General features: G+C 45.0%; 4 protein-coding genes across 4 annotated transcripts; 1 reads left to right on the forward strand and 3 right to left on the reverse strand.

Annotated features, from left to right (window-relative positions):
* Positions 1-2,175: 2,175 nt before the first annotated feature.
* Positions 2,176-5,790, reverse strand: K441DRAFT_545679 (uncharacterized protein; the record flags this gene model as incomplete). Its single annotated transcript, XM_067642823.1, has 1 exon — positions 2,176-5,790. One exon carries the CDS (start codon positions 5,788-5,790, stop codon positions 2,176-2,178), a length of 3,615 nt encoding a protein of 1,204 aa, XP_067507413.1.
* A 1,518-nt stretch (positions 5,791-7,308) lies between these two features.
* K441DRAFT_604600 (iron reductase domain protein) lies at positions 7,309-9,322 on the reverse strand. The gene is made up of 4 exons (XM_067645346.1): positions 9,185-9,322; positions 8,877-9,128; positions 8,196-8,794; positions 7,309-8,128 (listed from the first exon to the last, which is right to left on the reverse strand). The coding sequence occupies exons 1-4, from the start codon at positions 9,231-9,233 to the stop codon at positions 7,634-7,636; spliced, it is 1,395 nt and encodes a 464-aa protein (XP_067507414.1). The 5' UTR covers positions 9,234-9,322; the 3' UTR covers positions 7,309-7,633.
* Positions 9,323-10,912: 1,590 nt separating this feature from the next.
* K441DRAFT_693785 (laccase-like multicopper oxidase) lies at positions 10,913-14,179 on the reverse strand. Its single transcript, XM_067652672.1, has 11 exons — positions 13,725-14,179; positions 13,609-13,670; positions 13,421-13,554; positions 13,304-13,359; positions 13,159-13,243; positions 13,067-13,101; positions 12,853-13,011; positions 12,430-12,648; positions 11,889-12,314; positions 11,499-11,816; positions 10,913-11,443 (listed from the first exon to the last, which is right to left on the reverse strand). Exons 1-11 carry the CDS (start codon positions 13,978-13,980, stop codon positions 11,286-11,288), a joined length of 1,908 nt encoding a protein of 635 aa, XP_067507415.1. The 5' UTR covers positions 13,981-14,179; the 3' UTR covers positions 10,913-11,285.
* Positions 14,180-17,122: 2,943 nt separating this feature from the next.
* K441DRAFT_545944 (uncharacterized protein) lies at positions 17,123-17,369 on the forward strand (the record flags this gene model as incomplete). The annotated part of the gene is made up of 2 exons (XM_067642839.1): positions 17,123-17,226; positions 17,279-17,369. Coding segments are annotated over 2 exons (195 nt in total), but the record flags the coding sequence as incomplete, so codon positions are not given.
* Positions 17,370-18,407: the final 1,038 nt, after the last annotated feature.

The raw sequence follows: 18,407 nt of genomic DNA on the forward strand, positions 1-18,407 counted from the left end.
ACGGTCTTAGTGCGCGATGCATTTGAATTATAATAACTGCAACTAGCTAACCACCGTATTAGGGGGCGAGATACAGCCTTAAAGTTTAAAGACGTGTTTTTAAAACTGGTCCCTTACACCTAGCCTCTTTGCTCTTATAACTATACTCTACCACTATAACTTGGTTTACCCTAATACTTTAGGAGCTGCTTCTTAGTAAACTAAGTTGTGGTGGTGGAGCGTAGTCGTAAGAGATTAGAGACTATCTATTCTGTAAGGGTGCAAACCACGCCCATTTTCCCTCAGACCCAGTAATTGTGCCTTGGTACTCTCTAATTGGCTAGCGCAAGGGGTCTCCTCTGGCAGAACTCCATAATATTGTGCAGAGGTAGATTCCTCACCGACGGCCTAAGGCACCCGAGATAAGGATGTCCCAGGTACGGGTCTGGGGCCGTGCTCCATATCGAGCACGCCCTCTACGTCGCCAAAATCATTAATTTTGCTACCTACTTAATACCCCGTCATTTGCCCTTCAGCCCTCCTACAATCATGCAGTCTTTTAGTATACCATTTATACATATTCTAAATCGCACACTGATCCATGGTGCTTGTGGTTGATAAATTGGTTGGTTTATTTACATGTAAACAGACGGTTTTTGGTGGTTGCGCACGTGCCAATTTCAGCCACTTATTTTGGCGACGTAGAGCACGCCGTCTTTGATCTGCTACATCAAGTCGTAAAGAAAAGGAAGGTCCTTATTATACTTTATCGAGTGGGAATATGCACATATGAGACTTGTACGTATATGCGTATATGCACTAGGCCCTAATCAAAAGTGGCTCTGAAGGCGTTTAACTGCTCCGTTGCGAATAGCCAGAGTAACGCCCAGTTCGGCTAGCACGGTCCTACACAGCCCTTCTATATGAAGCCTTGTGCGTCTAATTGTAGTTTATAGGACATATATGTGTTAGAAATAAAGCTTCGCAGCCATTGGGAAGGACGGAAGAGCCTATAGACTAATAGACTTAAAGCTATTTGGGTGTATAGATATCGTAAATATGTCTATTTTCCTATGGCAATTTAATGTGGGTCTCCATAGCTTATATAGATTTCTCTTATATAGTGTTCTGAAGAGGTAATGGTAGTAGCAGTGATAGTAGCAGCAGTAGCAGTAGTATATTACTACTAGCTCTGTACCTACGCCTCTGCCCGTGCTTCTGCCCACGCCTCTACCCACGCATACAGCGTTACCTTGTAACGACGGTAGAGTTTAGGGAAGCTTAGAGAACTCGGAGGACTTAAGTTTACTGCGGTGGTGATGGCAGCAGTGGTGATATGGTGACGTTTTAACCCATCATTTACGTGCGTTATATATTCGTGCTCTACCATCATACAGCTATAGAATGCGTCCTACGCGTATATTGCCTTAATCAGCCGGATAAACTGATTAAGCAATAACTTGATGAGATAAGAGGACCTATACATAGGTGCAGTAGATGCATAGGGGTCGTAGCTGAGCAGCCGAGCTGGGCCTCAAATATCCATGAAGCAAAGCCCTGCATCTGATTAGCACCATTCGAGTCCAGCATAGCCCTGCACTCTACTCCGCTCTCTATTCTACATTATTCTCTGATTTGGGCGCCTCAAGGGATACTATTCACTTCGGTACGTCTACTGTAGATCCATTGCCTGATATATTTCTATCAATAAATCCCTCCTCCCCCGCAACCTCCTCTTAAATTAACGAGCCAATCTCCCTTCCTCGTGAGAAAGTCCGGCCGGAAGTGTATACGTAATATACAACGAAAAGAAATGCCCCCTACAAAACTCTCGTTGAAATTACAAAGATACTCTCCCAAAAGGCTGCAATCCCCAGAGTTTCCGTATGCTCAATCCTCTTGCGACGATCCCGCCTTTGCTGGTGGCCAACAAGCAAAAAAATCTGTGCAAATTATGGCCTAGTAGCCTTGAAGCAAGTCAAAGTGCCCCGTCCCATTACGCCCAGCCCTATGACTGATGCTGCCACTTTTTGGCTATACAGTAAGGAAATTCGTCGCTATCGCTTCTATGCAGTTCAATAGCAAAATAAAATAAAATAAAATAAAATAGAAATAAAATAAGTACCAGAGAAATGTGCTACGTCGGCTTGTTTTGGAAAAGGGTTAAATGGAATCGAAGAAAGAATATTTCATTATTCAATGGGTTCTATCGCTCCGACTCGTGCTCACGCTCTTCCGCCTAGCATCCACCAGCTCCGCTGCACTTTCCAGATGCGAGCTCATGTCGTAAGCATTCGCCTGGATGCTGTCACTTGCGAGACGATGGTGCACGTACCCAGTGCTGAGCGGTCGATCCGGCTGATTCATTGACTGAGGCGGGACCAACGAACCGCGCCGATGGCCCGGATCCGTTGCTGCTTCTCCCATAGGATAGATGCTTGAAGCCGCAGAGTGTCCAGGTGTGCGCTCCGGGGAAGGCGACAGTTCGGAAGAGCCGAATGGTAGCCGCACCGGAAGGTTGTCCGGGCGAAGATGCTGTCCGACCGGCATGGGAGATATAGACATTCCTCCAGGAGTATCTGGAGGAAAGCCTGCAACCGTCGATAAATGGGTTACGTCGATCATAGGTGGTCCATCTCTTGAATTGGTCCGCCTTGAACTCCTCCGTGGTATCGTAGGCACGCGGTTTACCGTCCCGGCCCGTGAAGGCTTGGAACTTGCGCGTGAACCTATCCGACTTGGAAGCTCGATGCCACTCAGAGTGTCAATCGGCCCTAACATTGGAGGAATGTCCGAAATTCGATTCATACGATGTTCGAATGGGTCGTCATGGCTACTTTGGTAACTCTCTCCATCATCCATAATCAGCGGCCCAGGCTCCCCTGTGACTTCTAATACTCCTCTTGCTGCATTTCCGCCGTCTTCGCTAGGTGCCACATTAACAGCTGCGCTAGACGGACCGTCGGGGCTGTCTTGATATGGCTCATGATGAACAGGCAGAGATTCTTCGTCTTCGTCCAGTGACATCATTTGTGGTGGCATCCGCGTGCTTCTCACAACCTCAAATCCTTTGCCTTTCTCTTTTCCTTTGCCGCCGAAGAGGGTTTTGAACCACCCGGTAGCGGAAGATACTGGCCCCATGGGATCTGCAGGCCCGGTCTTGAGCTTTCGCGTCTGCAAGTTTGACAATGCCGGACCTCTAATGCCATAGTAGTAATCGGACTCGCGGACGGTGTAGTCAGTCTGCTCCCGTCGTTCACTGAGATTTGGATCCGAGTCATCTCTATGCATCCGAAGATAAGCTGGAGCAATAGATCCGCGAGGAGGGGAGAAAGAAGACGACCCCTCTCCAGAATCACCATCTTCAGCCTGTTCTGGAGAATCTCGATACGGAATATTCGCTAAATCTGCACTTGCAGTCGAGCCCTTGCTACGTGCGCCAGGAGTGTATGGATCTATGGTAGGTCTGCGAGCTCTAGGAGGGCGGTAGTACGGATCCACAGCCTCGGCATTCGTTCCCAGAGCCAAAGTGGGCCTGCGAGATGCTGATCCAGTAGAGCCACTCCCACTCCCGCCAGGAAGGTATGCGAAAGGGGTTGCGGAACCAGGTGTTCCTGGGATAGGGCTAGTGCCTCCAAAATTGCTATACTCGCCGCCCTGGCTGAACTTGTCGAATCCTAGGCTTGCCTGTTGGCTTCCGGTTAACGGCTGATTTAGCAAGACCGCAGAGCTTGCGGACAAGCTTCTTGTTCTGCTTCCCATAAGCTGGATCGATTTCGAATCGCTTTCTGCACCTAGCATTGCGGCATCGGAGTTGAGACTGCTTCGTTGATTCCTGCGATGAGTACGCCTCGAGAGCTGACGCATTCCAAAAACTCTGGTAAGTCCACCCCTTGTCTCTCCACCAGCACCTGCTGCTCTGGCGACAACTTCAATAATCGTCTGGAGTCCATTCAAGAAGAACCCAAAGACAAGGACAATGGCATGTAGCAAGAGGATCGCATAGCCTAGCCATCCCTTTGCCGACTCCGAGACATCTAGCGACGGAACAAAGGCGATGCTAAGACAGGTCGTGACGAGTCGAATGACGGAGAAGAAAGTGTGATAGGCATTCATAGAAGTGTTTGCCTGGAAGGGTCGGAAGGCGTTAAGTGTGAGGATCAAAATCACCTCACAAATAGCAAGAAGAACAACCTGGGCGATCCCGGAGGGTTGTATTGCCCCAATTGCGACACCTCGAATGCAGGTCAAAAGAATGGGGATGAAGGCGAAAGGTGCTGCCTCGTCCGAGTATGTGTTGTAAAGTGGGCCATAAGTCAAAACTGTAGGGAGGTCATCAAAAAGGTGAGCCCGGGGTCGAGTCGTGAAGATTAGCCAAAATATCCAAGTTACAAAACCCATGACGCCAACCAGCAATGCGACGGCCATGACAACGACTGACGCTGGGGAGTGATATGCAACCACGAGTTGGAACATTGAGAACGCAATGATTGGTAAAAGGAAGTAGTTGAAGAAAATCCGGACGATATTCCCAGCCGTAAACGGCCAGTTCAGACTCCGGAGATCTCTTTGCTGGCTATGTCTAATCTGGCGATGACTCCATCGTATCATGAATCCTAACTGGCACAACAAGACCACTGCGAGGGTTATACCGAGGAGCCACACTGCCATGCCGGCCCAGATATCATCTTCCATTGACATTCCTACCAGCTGGCCGAGTCGCGAGAGCCCGTAAGTCCCGTTGACGAAATATATTCCATCGACGAGGCTTTGGGTTCCGTTTTGATGGCTAACGAAGCTTTCGTTGAAGAGTAGTACCGACCAGCTTGCTTGACTGACCACTGGCTGGTAGAAACCCGGGTAATTCAGGTTCAGGCTACCTGCTAAGACGATGAATTGAATATACTGCAGGCAGTCACCAAACCCAGGTGTCACCAGCCGCAGCAAATCTTCGTCCCGTCCATAGTTGCTAGTCCAATGGAATGGATCTACAGTGCCCCACGGACTGAACATTGCTGCGAGCATGGTTGCAATAGCCACCAGCGCTAATACTGCTGCAGGAAGGTATGTGAGAGCGTCTGAAAGTTTCTGACCAAGGTCCGGCGTAATGTTGGCAGACACACAGGCTAAATGAGGGGCACCATCATCTCCAGAATCAACCCTGACGGTACTCGCTAAGGTAGCGAAAGAGTACAAGCTGAAGAAATCATGCCCGACCGTGAAAGCCGGCAAGGAATACGGATCGCTAGCATTGGCAGTAAACGCGGGAGCAATTGGGCATGATGTGTTGACTGTCGACAAACAGAATTGGCTTGCAGGAGCAGCGTAAGGCGTGTAAGTAAGAACTTTGTATGTAGAAAAGAGTGTCGCATATTTGTTATTCGATGAGCTCAGGTCCACGATCTTGCCGAATGTGATTTTTGGATCCGACCAGGATTTGTCGTCCGGCGGGGGGTAGGTACCAACAGTTGCCTGCCCGGATACATTGCCATAAATTGTGATGTTGAGGTTGTGGCTTGGTGCCGTTCTATTGAACCTGGCCGAGAAATAGAGGGGTATGAATTGGAGCTGTAAAGGGTCCGACTGGACGATGCCAGGGTCTAGGCAATTCTCGAAGTTGATGAAAACAGCCTGCGTAAATGATGTGAAGAAGGAGAGAAGCAAGAAAACCAGTAGGTGGGGTGAAAGGATATTTGGCGGAGGAGCAATCCAGAATTTTCGTCTGCTGCGAGGGGGCCGCCGCGAGGGCTTAACAACTGGCGCTTCCCTTCGTTTTGACCGGGAATGGTTTTCCCAAGAGCGCGAGCACATTGTGAAGAGTGTCATTGCCTTCTCCTGGTCCAACACCTCATGGTCACCAGCAAAGCTTGCTCGTAGCCCCTCGGATATAGTGGTGGAGGTAGCCGTGTTGTCCATCAACCAGCAACCAGCCAACCCGCCCTGTCAAAGTATAGTCTCCAGCTCGAGCTTTTGTTGAATCGAGACCCTCAAAAGCCCACGTAGGTATGGCGGTATTATATGCGTTGTCGGGGCCCAGACTCTGAGCTGACTCTGGGTACTCGGCCAACAAGAAAAAGCCCGTGACGGTGAAACAGCACAGCAGGTGGAACTCTACTCCGAGAGGCGAGCGATAAAGTTATGAGGAGCAGGGGCCGGCGGTGATGTTCTAGGACTGTTGAGTTGCCATTCTGTACTCGACAGTCGATTGCGTAGTGAGCGAGCGTGGTAGGAAGGGAAAAGGGCGTTAGGTGCGACTGCTGGGCGTTTCGGCGAGATACTCCAAGAGGGCTGTCGGCGGGTAACGTGAGAAGCCAAGCGGTGCGACCCGGGCAAAACCGGAGGGGGAGGGGGAAGGGGGGGTGCAGAAGGGCTGGGGACAAAGCAGAGGGGATGTTTTATGGTGTTTGAGGAAGTGCGTTGGATTCCTGCGCGCAATGTCACGCTCGTAACCTACTGGCGGATTTTATGGTGTGGAGGTGGCTCAAGCATCACGCAACGGCATAGGGTTAGGACCAAGTTGCAACCTTACCAATCGGGCACATCTCAAGCTTTCTATCTACCAGGGGCGCAGCATCGTCATGGCTATTACATCGTACTTTTCATCCAAGTCGACTTTCTCATTCGCGCCCCGTCGAGCACGCTGAGCAATTCCATCGATCTAAAGCAACACTAAGGCAAGCCGTCGCAGCGGAATACGATTCGGACGTTTTTTCGGCAATGGCAACAGCGGCACAACACCAGCAAAAGGTAAACAGCACGATGGCGAGATTTTCTTCGTGTAGAGCTGGCGGGCAGGTTGGAGGGCGGTTGGAGGCGACATGGGGACTTTATCGGCCCAGCGAGCAGCAAAGTCCATCGTCATTTCAGTTTTAAACCCTTGTTCGAAACGAGGGTGAGGTAGGAGTCGTGACAGATGCGGCAAAGCGTCGACGCTGTGGCAGTGCTGTCATTGCAGATCAGCCCTCCACCATGCCTTAATCTATTTTTACCTACTCGTCCGTTCTTGGCCTTCAGACCGATGTGGTACATATCGCTGAAGCATCCCGAAGCCCCGATTGAATGCTGCAAAATGTCACGTTCTACATACGAAAACGAACATCACGCTCAGGATAGACTTAGTTTTTTTTTGCGAGCAGCCCGAGAACTGCGAGCTAGAATCCGTAGCCCCCATTTAAGGCTCAATAAATTCAGTTTGTTGCCTACAGCTCTTTAATGTAGGCTGAGGGCCTTCATAAGAGGCTTATCGAACCCGACGCATGTACTAAATTACCTATTCGACTGTAATTTCTTTTAGCTCGACATGCGCATGATTTGGTTACTGCCACTTCTCCCCATCTGAAGTTAATATGTGGTGGCATCCAGCGATCAGATCACGCCTCAATTAAACCAATAACTTACATGTAATATATCTATATGATTGAACGAGTGCTTCAAGAGAACTAAACGTGTTGTGATATTGCTTCGTAGGTGATTATAAATTATGAATTCAACCATTGCTGCTTTACTTCCCAACATCGTATCCACCCCAAACTCCATATATGCAATGCCACTCATACAGCCCAGATACAGACTCAAGAAATCCAAAGTCGCATCGATTTCCTCGCGACTATAAAACATTCCTCCCCATGCCCCTCATCTAATTCCTTCCCAGCCATCAAACCATCGGCCTCGGCGTAACAAATCTATCGTCGTATGCCGGCGGAGCGCCAAGGTGCCCCAACGCAACATCGCTTCTCGACGGGTCGTACGGCGTTGCATGCCCGCTCCCGGGTATCATCGGCGCACCCCCATGTCCCGCATACTCCGAGGACCCACCAGCGTCAAACCCGCCTAGTGCAGCAGCTCTCCGCTTCTTCTGCCTTTGCTTGAGGAAAACCAAACCGACCACCACCAAACCAATAGCGAGGACAGCAAGAGCATAAGGTATGTTCGATCGGCTGCTATCCGCGAAGCTGAAGCCCAGGAAGCCGTTGGCGACGCCGAGAGCCAGTATCACGGGACCGGCGTAGCGATGGATTTTACCCATGAGGGTTGGGCGCAGTGTTTTCTTGTAGAGTCGGTGATGGAACCAGCCGAGGCTGAGTTGGACGAAGAGGAAGAAGAGGAGAGTAAGGCCGAGAATTTGGTGGGCTGAATTGATGTGTTTGGACTGTAGTGGAGAGTTTCAGCACCAACGCGATTAAGCTGAAATGAGAGGCTACGAAGTGTTGACTTACGTGATTGTACATCATGCTCAGATAGAGCCCTATCGCGACTCCCACAATGGAAACCAGAACTCCAAGAGCTTGCATACTAGCGTGAAACATGACCTTCTCCAGCACTCGCAGCATGACGACACCCATGGGGAATATTATTACAAAAGCGCCGCACATTGCAGTAGCGTGTAATACACCAGTCCGATCGTTATCCTGCGTCGGGCTGCCCACTATCTGGGTATTGCTATTCTCCGTAGCAGCCTTTCCAGTCGGCACAGTCACTCCATCGCTATCCTGCACCGTAGCCTTTGTCATGTCCATCTGGAAAACGCCATATTCGTCGTGCCGCCGAATGCCCGCGCCCTTATCGTCACTCTCGAGGGTATGATCTCCTGGTCCGACGGCAAAAATGAACTTCTGCTGCGTGTTGCCAAAGTCGATTTTCTCTCTAGCCAACCCGGTGATGTTCTTGCACTGCGCATTGACGACGTAGATCTCGCTGTTGTTATATGTGATAACTCCATTCGTGATGCCATTGCCGGTGACCAGTTCACAATCGATCTCGGGGTCCCAGGTGGGCTCGACATGATTGCCACAAAGACGTGGAGATAATGTTACACCTGTAAAGCAGGACTCATGTCAGCCTTGCTTTTCGGCAGCTTGAAATATCCGTCCTCTTTGAGCTCTAGAATCTAATAGTACCCTTTTTGTTTGCGCTGGTGTACGCCAGAAACATCAACGATCCGTCCATTTTATCCCCGGTCCCAACCGCAACCCAAGAGTTACCGGCCGGAGCCTCCATGTGGAAGAAGATATCGCCATTTGACTTGACAGCAGTAAGGGCAAAAGTGATATTTCCGCTATCGGTGGTATATACGAAGGCAGAAGAAGCAGTCGTGGTATCATCTCGATCTATGAGCGGTGCCGCGGGCGACCCCTCGGACAATGCCAATGCTGGGCAGTTGTCAGCCAACCAAGTTGTGGGTTTGGAAGAAGCTGGGGTCGCGCACTAGTTACCAACATGGTAAGAACAACCAAGACTGTGTGTGTGAAGAACATGGTGAACGAACGTGCAATTTCAAAAGACGAGAAAGAGTTAGAAGTTCTCTGCCTCAGCGACTAAATCATATGAACAAAGAAGGTCAGAGAAACCTCGCAGGCTTCCAGGCCCTTTATGAACTGCCGTGGCGCAAAGCACAAGTTGAACTGCCAACTCTCAGATGCGCCATGGCCCTGCGGGAAGATCACCAGCGAAGCTCAGCTCCTTCTAGGGCTGGGTTACTTTTTGCCACTCTCTGATTCGCCGCAAACTCCACTTTGTCACAGCGCCTCATGGCTTGAGAAAGGTTCAGCTCAAGGCGCTTGTGCCTTGAGCTGACGCATTTATCGACTGGGTGCTTCTGCTATGTTTCAAACGCTAAGTTGACATAACCAGCCTCGCAGCAACTGAGAAGCCCCACCGGTACTGCGAAACTCGCAAACATTCCCACGCACGATTCAAATCCCGACATTTCTGATATCCCTTCAGTCCAACGAGTAGGTGGTCCGTGCGCGGACACTAGTTTCAAAACAACACGGCACCCATGGCTCCGAGTAATGAATGAACGTATATTCATACCACTTATCGTACTCATATCATTAAAGTCTCCAGATATTCGTTATCGCGATAATATTGCGATAAGCAATATCACCAGGCTTAGCAAGGCGTTAAGGGAGGCGATCGTCCTCGGAGTCCTCCCAAGTCGTCACCCCCTTCTGCCTCTCGAACCAATAAGCTCATCAATAGCTCCTCCCTCCATCCTAATATAAATTAATAAAATTTTCCTTATACGTATATTTCAGAACGATAGGCGTATTCACAATCCTTTATGAACACCGTACTACCCCTTTATAATACCGCCGACTACCACTAACCCTCCAATCATATATATATATATATTCATAAGCTTATAAAATATTTATTCATTTATAAGATTCAATATCGTATCCATGTCACTTCATAACGATAAGCATATCGTGATAAATGAATGAATAGGGTTATCGTTGGGAGGCCTGGACGGCACCTATCCCTTCGCACGGTGGTTTGCGTCCACAGCTATCGATAAGGACTTAGCCAATCAGAGGCCCTGATTCTAGGGCTCGTGATATGCGGTTGTGTACAGGTGAGCACGGTGTTCCTATGCTTGGCGCCCAGCTGTGGACGCCACCGTGCGAAGGGATAGATTCCGTTAATTAATTACCTACTATAATACCTTCTAATCATGCTAATTAATATAGATCTTATTAGCCTACTTAGTATTAGGCATTTATGTTAAGCAACTTAAATCCTAAAATTAGGCGTATATATTTAAATTACTATAAAATTAAAAGCTTTATATTCCTCAAGTACGGGCGTTAAATTCCGCTCGATCGATTGGCTAGTTCTTGTCGATAACCGTTGGACGCGAATTAACGGGTCAAGGGAGGGATGCCCTCATGAGCGGCTTCACGCCATTTAGCACAACTCACAGACAATTGTAATATAGACTTGAGACGGCATTTCCTTGGTCAAGTTGTAGTTTAAGGCTCTGCATGTTCCTCTGCTAAAGTTCTCCCAAGGCCCCCCCAGATTTAGTACATTGTGGCAATGTCTGAACGGATCGCACTTCAGCCAAACCATTCGGTCAGCCAAAGTGCGGACATTTGCAAATATCGAGATTCACGTGTCACAAGCGCTCCAGTGGTATGTGAAATTGCCTCAATATATTGCTAATCAAGTTCCAGAACAGCATTACGACAGCGTGAAGGGACAAGAGACGACTAAACCAAAAGGAAAGGGGTGATCGGGGAGTCGAGACTCGGAGATACTTAAAGATAAGATCCAAAACAAGGAAAACCCCAACAGTCGAGGTTCGGAATAATACAGAAAGTCCGAATAAGATTAACTCCACATGCAACAAAAGAGATTATACAAGGAAAGGATCAAAAAATGTTGACCGGATAATTCAGAATGAGAACTCTGTCTATTTAAACTGACTCTAGGAGTCCTTTATATATATAAGGTAGGTATAGGCAACAGGATGGTAAGCAAGTCCGATTTTGGTCGACAAAAAATAAAGACCTATCGCTGCCTCAAATCCCAGAGTCATTCTGATCTACCAATGGATTATACACGGTAGGGTTAGCCGACACCCAGTTATCCCATTCAGTGCAGGTATTCCTCGTTTCGTCCAACGACCCGATCGAAGTCACAATTTCCTGCTGTCGTTCAAGAATTTGAAGCGCAAAGCCTATATTTTGTCAGTCATATGCATGTGTCTTCGAGTAGTTCTGCCATTGTCATACCGGAACTAGAGTGCCAGGCAATATGGCAGTGTAGGAGCCAGACACCAGGATTATCAGGTTTGAAAGCAATCGCAAGATATCCATTACTAGGCAAAAGAGCCACATCCCTTCTGGGGGGGTTGTTGAAATTGAAAGTGGCCGGGGCGTTCACCGGATCATAGGTAGTCGTGTTTTGCGCCAGTATGGCAAAGTCGTGCCCATGCAGATGGATAGGATGGGTGACTCCCATGGAATTGACGATTCCCGCGTACTTTGGGTGATCAGGGTACAGAGCACTTATAGTTAACACCATGTAAACGAAGCCTTGGGTGTAATCATCTGAGAAGATTCATTAGTGGAAGACTTGAAAAGAAGCTGGACTTTACGCCAAGAAAAACTACTATCACTCACAGTCTACCACGCAGTACTCAGGATTCCAGGTTGTGTTATCTAGGTTGAGAATGGTAGGATTGGAGAAATTCAACCACAGAGGTTGATTTAGGATATCCCAGCGGGTGTAACCGTGAAATTTCTGCGTAAGGTCAAGGCCGACTTCATAGGTATTATTGGTCACGTTGTTCTGAGGTTGTCCGACAGTCCATGGAACAATAGGTATCAGACTTGCGTATGGTTCGTCCGCACAAGTTGTCACAAAGTCATAGGCCGAGGAACTGGGCAGAGCTGTGTTGTTACTGTCGTATCTTATGATACCGGTAGTATAATTGGCAGTGTCATGGGCTCCGTTACTGCAAACAGGAGACACTGTCCGAATCCAATAGTTTCCGTCACTAGTTGGCGTATCGGGGTTCGCCTCGACGACGATACTATAACGTTGGCCTAATAAACCATTAGCCTCAGTTACGGTTATCTCAAGAAAACGGAAGTATCCATGGAAGATCCCTAAAACATCATTTTGTCTTCCCGAGATCAATGGGTTGGTGATTCGACATACCTATGGCGACTGCGAGCGCGGTCGTGTTATAAGGCTGGATGGGTACGAAATCGGCCGAGATAACCTGCATGACGTGATTGTCGATAGAGAAGATAAAATGTGTAGCTGTTGATGCATTGATGATCCTTATAAGATATCTTCTTCCGGCCACGAAAGTCCTGTTGAAGTAAGAGCCAGTGCCGACACAGTGGGTGTCTGACGAATCACAAGTGTAGTGACCTGAATGATATTAGCTAAGAATATGCTGCTCCGTATCGTCGGCTTAGGGTTGTGCATCAGGTTGGCTCGGGCAGGAGGAAGTGTGAACGGCAGCTCAATCAGTCGTAGTCAAAGTGTACGCACTTTAGATAGGCTTCCGAAGGCTTTCAAAAGACGCTCACCAGCCACGATACATAACCCTGAACCGACTGGAATGTTGCTCACCTTGTCCGTCTAAAAGAAAACTGTCAGCTGTTGGCGGCATTGCGTCCAATTCCGTCTGAAATAATTCAAAAGCACTCTCATGAATCCAATCAGTCATAAGAATCGGAGCCCACTCTTCGTCCCAATCTGCACTGCTCGGGCCATGAATGAGAAGCGGACCTAAAGCATGGTCAATCTTGTGCCTTTGTGATGCTTGAAGCAGGGTTGGAACTACCAGCTACGCCGTCCGTATATTGCTGAGAGTAATGACTTCAGGGATGAAGGTTAGCTTACATATATTTGATGAGTTGAAGCGTGAAACCGTACCTGTGATACCATGTGTGGCCATATTGAAGCGCTTTGAAGCTATAAGTGAATGTGCTGCCTTGGGCAATAGGGCATTGGGTAACGCCTGAGGCGAAGTTAGCTAGATATACAAAATGATTACTAGACGAATGTCGATTAGACTTACCATTGACGCCGTCCATTTTATTGGTATGAAGCTGTCGGATGCCGTGCCAGTGGATGCTGATGAGGTAGTCAGTACATTCGCTTAGTGTTATGCGTACAACGAAGTGTTTTTACTTACGTGGTTCCGTTATCAGGGAGCTGGTTAGTGACATGAACAACAATTTCATCTCCCCAGCAAGCCTCGATAAGAGGGCCGGGATAGCTGCCATTGGTTACCTTGGCCAGTGGTTTGGAGTATCCATCTGGAGAGATCTACCTTTGTCAGTTGTTGATCCCACATGTCTCTATCCCTACGTCAACACTGACATCTTTCTCACTTATTTCAATAAAGTATTCCCGAGTCGTTCCTGGGGGAGCCAATGCCTCATCTAAGGAAATATTAGCAATGCATCAGGGGTACAAAAGTTGTACATTCTACATACAGTCCGTGTTGATGTCATATTGCGTGCCGTACGGGGATTTTACCCAGCAATCTCGACTATCAGCTCCATTGCAGCTTGTCCAGCCACTGGGGTAAAGGCATTGGAAACCAGGATACGCTTGGTGTGAGTAGAGTGGAGTTTTTTGAAGTGTAGTTGCAGATGGTGAAACTCTCGGGCCCAAGGTTCGAGCAGAGGTGAAGGAACTAATTCCCGATAAAAGAATGAAAGCTTCTAAGTGATGCCTGAGAATGCCCATAATGAATGACAACTGAAGAGAGTGAAGTTGGTCGATGATTTCGGCAGGAAACGGATGATAGCATGGCTTTAAGAGTCTACATCGTTCAAGGACATGGCCCCGAGCTAGGTGACCCCTTGCTCAGAACCAAAATCAATCGCCTAAAGCGGTTGAAAAGGTAGGTAGCGCCATAGCTATGGTGGGCCTAAAGGTCTTGAGGCAAGGGCTGAGCTAGTACATGATATGAAGGGAAAAGAACTATCCTTAGGACTAGGTAGCGAGCACCCCGCTTAGCGAGCCATATAACAATATGCCTCATTTTTGTAATTGCATAGCAATTTACACCAAAATCAACAAGCCTCGGCATAATGCACGATACCTAATTAAGCCTTACACTCTTATAGGGCCGAAATTAATATATAGGATGTTATATAAGATATTATCTCTAATATTAAACGGTCGATTTACAGGACCTCTAGTGCCTGTAGAGCGCCTGGATTAACTGTTAGCTACCGTCTTACCGGCTATCTCTTATACTATTTAGCTTATCTAAGTCTTATACATCCTTTTTAAAAACGGTAAGTTGTTAAATATATTTAAGAATATTAATCCTAAGGCCTTCTATTAAAGACTTCTATATCCCTAAAAATAGCTTATATAATTTTTTAAGAAAGTAAATATTAAATTTACTATAAAAGTTATTTAGTAGTAACTATAATCGTATTAAAATATATTTTATAACTTTTTATAATTTATATAATATATAAGTTATATATTTCTAAAACTTATAATCCTATAATTTTATAAGTTTTAGCCCCGCTACAGTCTCTATTTATAAACTTACGTCCTAAACCTCTTATAGTTTTTTTTAAAAATTAGTCTATAATAGTAAAGAACTATTAGTACTAATTATCTTAATTATAAATACTAATTCGCGACAGCTTAGCTATATAGTTATTTCATTTTTAGCCCTTTTTCTATAGCTCTTGTTTAAAATAATTACTTAAGCTACTATTATAAAGCCTAATATATATATATTTTTTATATTAAAGTTATAAATAAATTTTATATAAGGGTTCGAAGAGGCTTTAGAGCAGATTTAAAGGAATAAAATATATTCTATCTAAATCTAGGGGTATAGCTCTTATAGAGAACAAGACGTTGCGTAAAGAAGAGAAAGGAATAACGAGAGAATTATGTAATTAAATAGTCAGGGGTCCTGGTGGTCGATGCGTGCGTATGTGCGCACGCGGTCTTCGACGGACTTTAGTAGAATTCGACGGATCTGGCAGAACTTGGCAGAAGTCAATCAAGCTGGCAGAATTCGGCAGAATTTGGTTAAAGCGTCGAAATTCATCTGTCGAGTGTTTCACCGAGACATTACTACTGTAACTGGGCTAGTCCCGTTACAATTTATAACTACTAGATTATTATTTTAAGATTTTTAGCCGTCGAGCTAATGATTTATTCTAGTATAGAGGCATAGCGTTAAATAAATCTTTACTTTTAATATTTATTAATAGTTTTACTCTATTAAAAAAGAAAATGGAGATCTAACTGCCTGTTTTGGAGGGTTTTATCGCCGTTTTTAGAGGTCGCGTTACTAAAACTCCCTGCCGCCCTAAGCCTCTTACTTACCAGTCTAACGTTAAGCCTCTCGCTTACCGCTCTATACCCTTTACTTTTTAATAGGTAGACTATAATCCTTCTATATGCCTGGCGCTAAAGCTATATATACTCTATAGCTCCTACCTCTAATCTATTTAATTTAGGCCCCATTTCTCTTATCCTTTACCCCCCCATCTTCTTAACCTTATATTACTCTTTAGATCCTTCCCGCCGTTATTACCCTCTAGGTCCCTCCCGCCGCTATTACTATAAGTTCTCTTCTAGCTCCCTAGAATGCGGCGCGCTTAATTATCAGATCGCAGCTTATTATCTAGTATTACTAATAATAAGTATATAGATATAGATAGCGACGGTAATAGCTACGGGACAGAACTAACTGTTTTTAATAGTAATGCTAATAGTAATACTAATAGTAACGCCAACTGCAACGCCAATAGTGGTATTAACTGTAATACTAATAGTATTGCTAAATCTAATAATGCTTGCGAAGCGCCCGCTTAAGTATAGCTTTATAAGAATTAAGACTATCTATTAAAATACTACCTTAAATAGTTAAAAGAGTTTAAGGAATCCAATTTTATAATATAGAACTACGCTAATAGTAGTATAAATCTCCTTGGCCGTATTGGGGATTAATAATATTAGTAAGTAATAACCTGTTTTATAGCTTTCTCTTAGGCTTAACCTAGAGCTAACTATTTCTAGATACTATACCTATATAAGGAAAGACCCTAAGAAAACGTACTAAGTCCTTTTACTTTAGCTACTTTATAGCTTTTTTAACTGGCTCCTAAATTAGAAACGAAGGAAGGGGGGTAAAAAATAGTGCGGGATAAAGCTTTCTAGCTCGCTTAGTATATACTAAAAGTACTATTGCCTTATATATAAGAGAGCAAGTAGTAGGAAAATTGCTAGTAAATTAACCCGCCAGATATATAAGGTAATTACGTTCTTTTAGCCTAGTAAAGTAAGGCGGAGCTAAAATATCTTTTCTAGGTACTTTAGAAACTAGTGAAGAAATATAACTTAAGTAATAAGAAGTAAGAAAAGCCCGTTATAGACGTAGAGGATCTCGCCCTAGTTCTTAAAACTAACTTAGTTATAATGAGAAAGAGATATATAGTTAGGCGATATTAGATATAAGTCTATTTCTTACTATAGCTAGGCTTTTGCACTATAAGCTAACCTAAAGCTCTTCTTAATCTATGCTACTAATATATAAAGGTTCAATGGAGGGCGGGGGGGGCGAGCAACGGGCGCCCCCTGATGACTCTATAGTAGTAGAGTAAAGTTTGCGATACTAGCGCGTCCATAGGCTTGTTACGACAGCAGTGGTTCCCAAGGACGTCAAAAAGTAAGGTAGTAGGAGCACCACAGGTGACTCGCAGGCGCCTCGCAGGCGAGTCCCAAAAGGCGAGGAGATGGATTACGGGGTTTTCTCAAATAGAGTTTTCTCCCTACATGTACATAAGGAGTAGTCCGCGTGGGCCTAATAGGGATCCAAATCGGACGTTAAGCAATGAATTATTATTAATATATAAAGGTTATACTTATTTATAACCTAGAAGGCGGGCCTTATAAGATTATGCTTAAGTTTATATTTAAATTTACTAAGGAATATCTTAGCATAAAAGAAGCGTACATTCTCTTTCTACCCTATTTCTTTTACCTTATACTTATAGAGAACTAGTAATACTTTCCTAATTCCTAAAATTATCTTTAACCCTTTACTTATTCTTAGCCCTTATGTTTTTCTCCTAGGCCTTCTCTTTACTAACTAAGCTTTTGTGCCCCCTGATCTAATATTTATAGAGCAGCTTAGTAAGCTATATATTAAGCTTAGGCGTAATAAGTTATTACTACTACTCCGTTTAGACCTAGGTAATATCCCTATATTTTAGCGATTAATTAAAACCCCCTATAGCTATAAGGTCTCACTTAATAAGCCTTTACTATACTTAACTCTTTTGCCCTAGATTAAGGACCTTAGCGCAATTATAGGATTTTAGCAGGTTGCGCGCCTATATAGTCTCCGTTATGGCGTAGGTAAGGTATTTAATAAAAATAGTAAGTTTTATTGTATAGAGCTAGTTCTATTAAAACCTTTCTAACGTCTATACTACCTAGGTAACGTAAGTAACGCCCTCTAAAACCTAATAATGTAGTATACCGACGCTCGAACATTCCTAAAGCACTACCTTTTATGGCGTGTTAGTATAGATACATAGGTAATCGTTTAAGGCTTAGAGCCTTAAAAAAAGTTAATAAAAGTAGTATACTGAATAAGCCGATTAATTAACCTGTGGCGGCTATAGTACTTAATAATAGAATAATCCTTATTAGTAAGCGAGAACCTATATATTTATTCCTTAATTAAAGTTTAAAATAAGCTAAAGCTTAGCCTTAAGCGCAAAACCACAGGAAGTATAAAATGCTAAAAGCTTAGCCAAGAAATTATAAATAAAAGACAATGTTAGAGAAATGCGCTATTGGAAAATATTAAGAAGAATTAGGATAATAAATAAGCTATAATTAATATTAAGCGGCAACTTTCTAGGGTTATATTTAGCGAGGATATTAAAGCAACCTTAAAATCTAGCGATAATAGATTAGTTGAATATAAACGCCTTATTAAAGTAATTATAACGCTACCTAGTACGTTACTAGAAGATAAGATATATAGATATAATAATGCCATTAATGCGGTTATAGATTACTGTAATATTAAGGAGGGTAGAGTATACCGGCTAAGTTATTGCTAAAGATAGTTTAGGATAGATATCGCCCTTAGCTAAGTTAAGATTAAAGAAGATACTAAG

This window comes from Cenococcum geophilum, assembly GCF_001692895.1.
Source record: "Cenococcum geophilum 1.58 unplaced genomic scaffold K441scaffold_8, whole genome shotgun sequence".
In the NCBI taxonomy this organism is placed as follows: Eukaryota; Fungi; Ascomycota; class Dothideomycetes; order Gloniales; family Gloniaceae; genus Cenococcum; species Cenococcum geophilum.

What these genes read in the sequence shown, in the direction of transcription:
- K441DRAFT_693785 (XM_067652672.1), bottom strand. Translation starts at nt 13,980, where the DNA reads ATGGGCATTCTCAGGCATCACTTAGAAGCTTTCATTCTTTTATCGGGA. An exon ending in GGCCACACATGGTATCACAG is followed by an intron (nt 13,102 to 13,158) that starts GTACGGTTTCAC and finishes TCATCCCTGAAG; the next exon opens with TCATTACTCTCAGCAATATA. An exon ending in TGAGTACTGCGTGGTAGACT is followed by an intron (nt 11,817 to 11,888) that starts GTGAGTGATAGT and finishes GAATCTTCTCAG; the next exon opens with ATGATTACACCCAAGGCTTC.
- K441DRAFT_604600 (XM_067645346.1), bottom strand. Translation starts at nt 9,233, where the DNA reads ATGTTCTTCACACACACAGTCTTGGTTGTTCTTACCATGTTGGTAACT. An exon ending in CACCAGCGCAAACAAAAAGG is followed by an intron (nt 8,795 to 8,876) that starts GTACTATTAGAT and finishes CCTGCTTTACAG; the next exon opens with GTGTAACATTATCTCCACGT. An exon ending in TGAGCATGATGTACAATCAC is followed by an intron (nt 8,129 to 8,195) that starts GTAAGTCAACAC and finishes TCTCCACTACAG; the next exon opens with TCCAAACACATCAATTCAGC.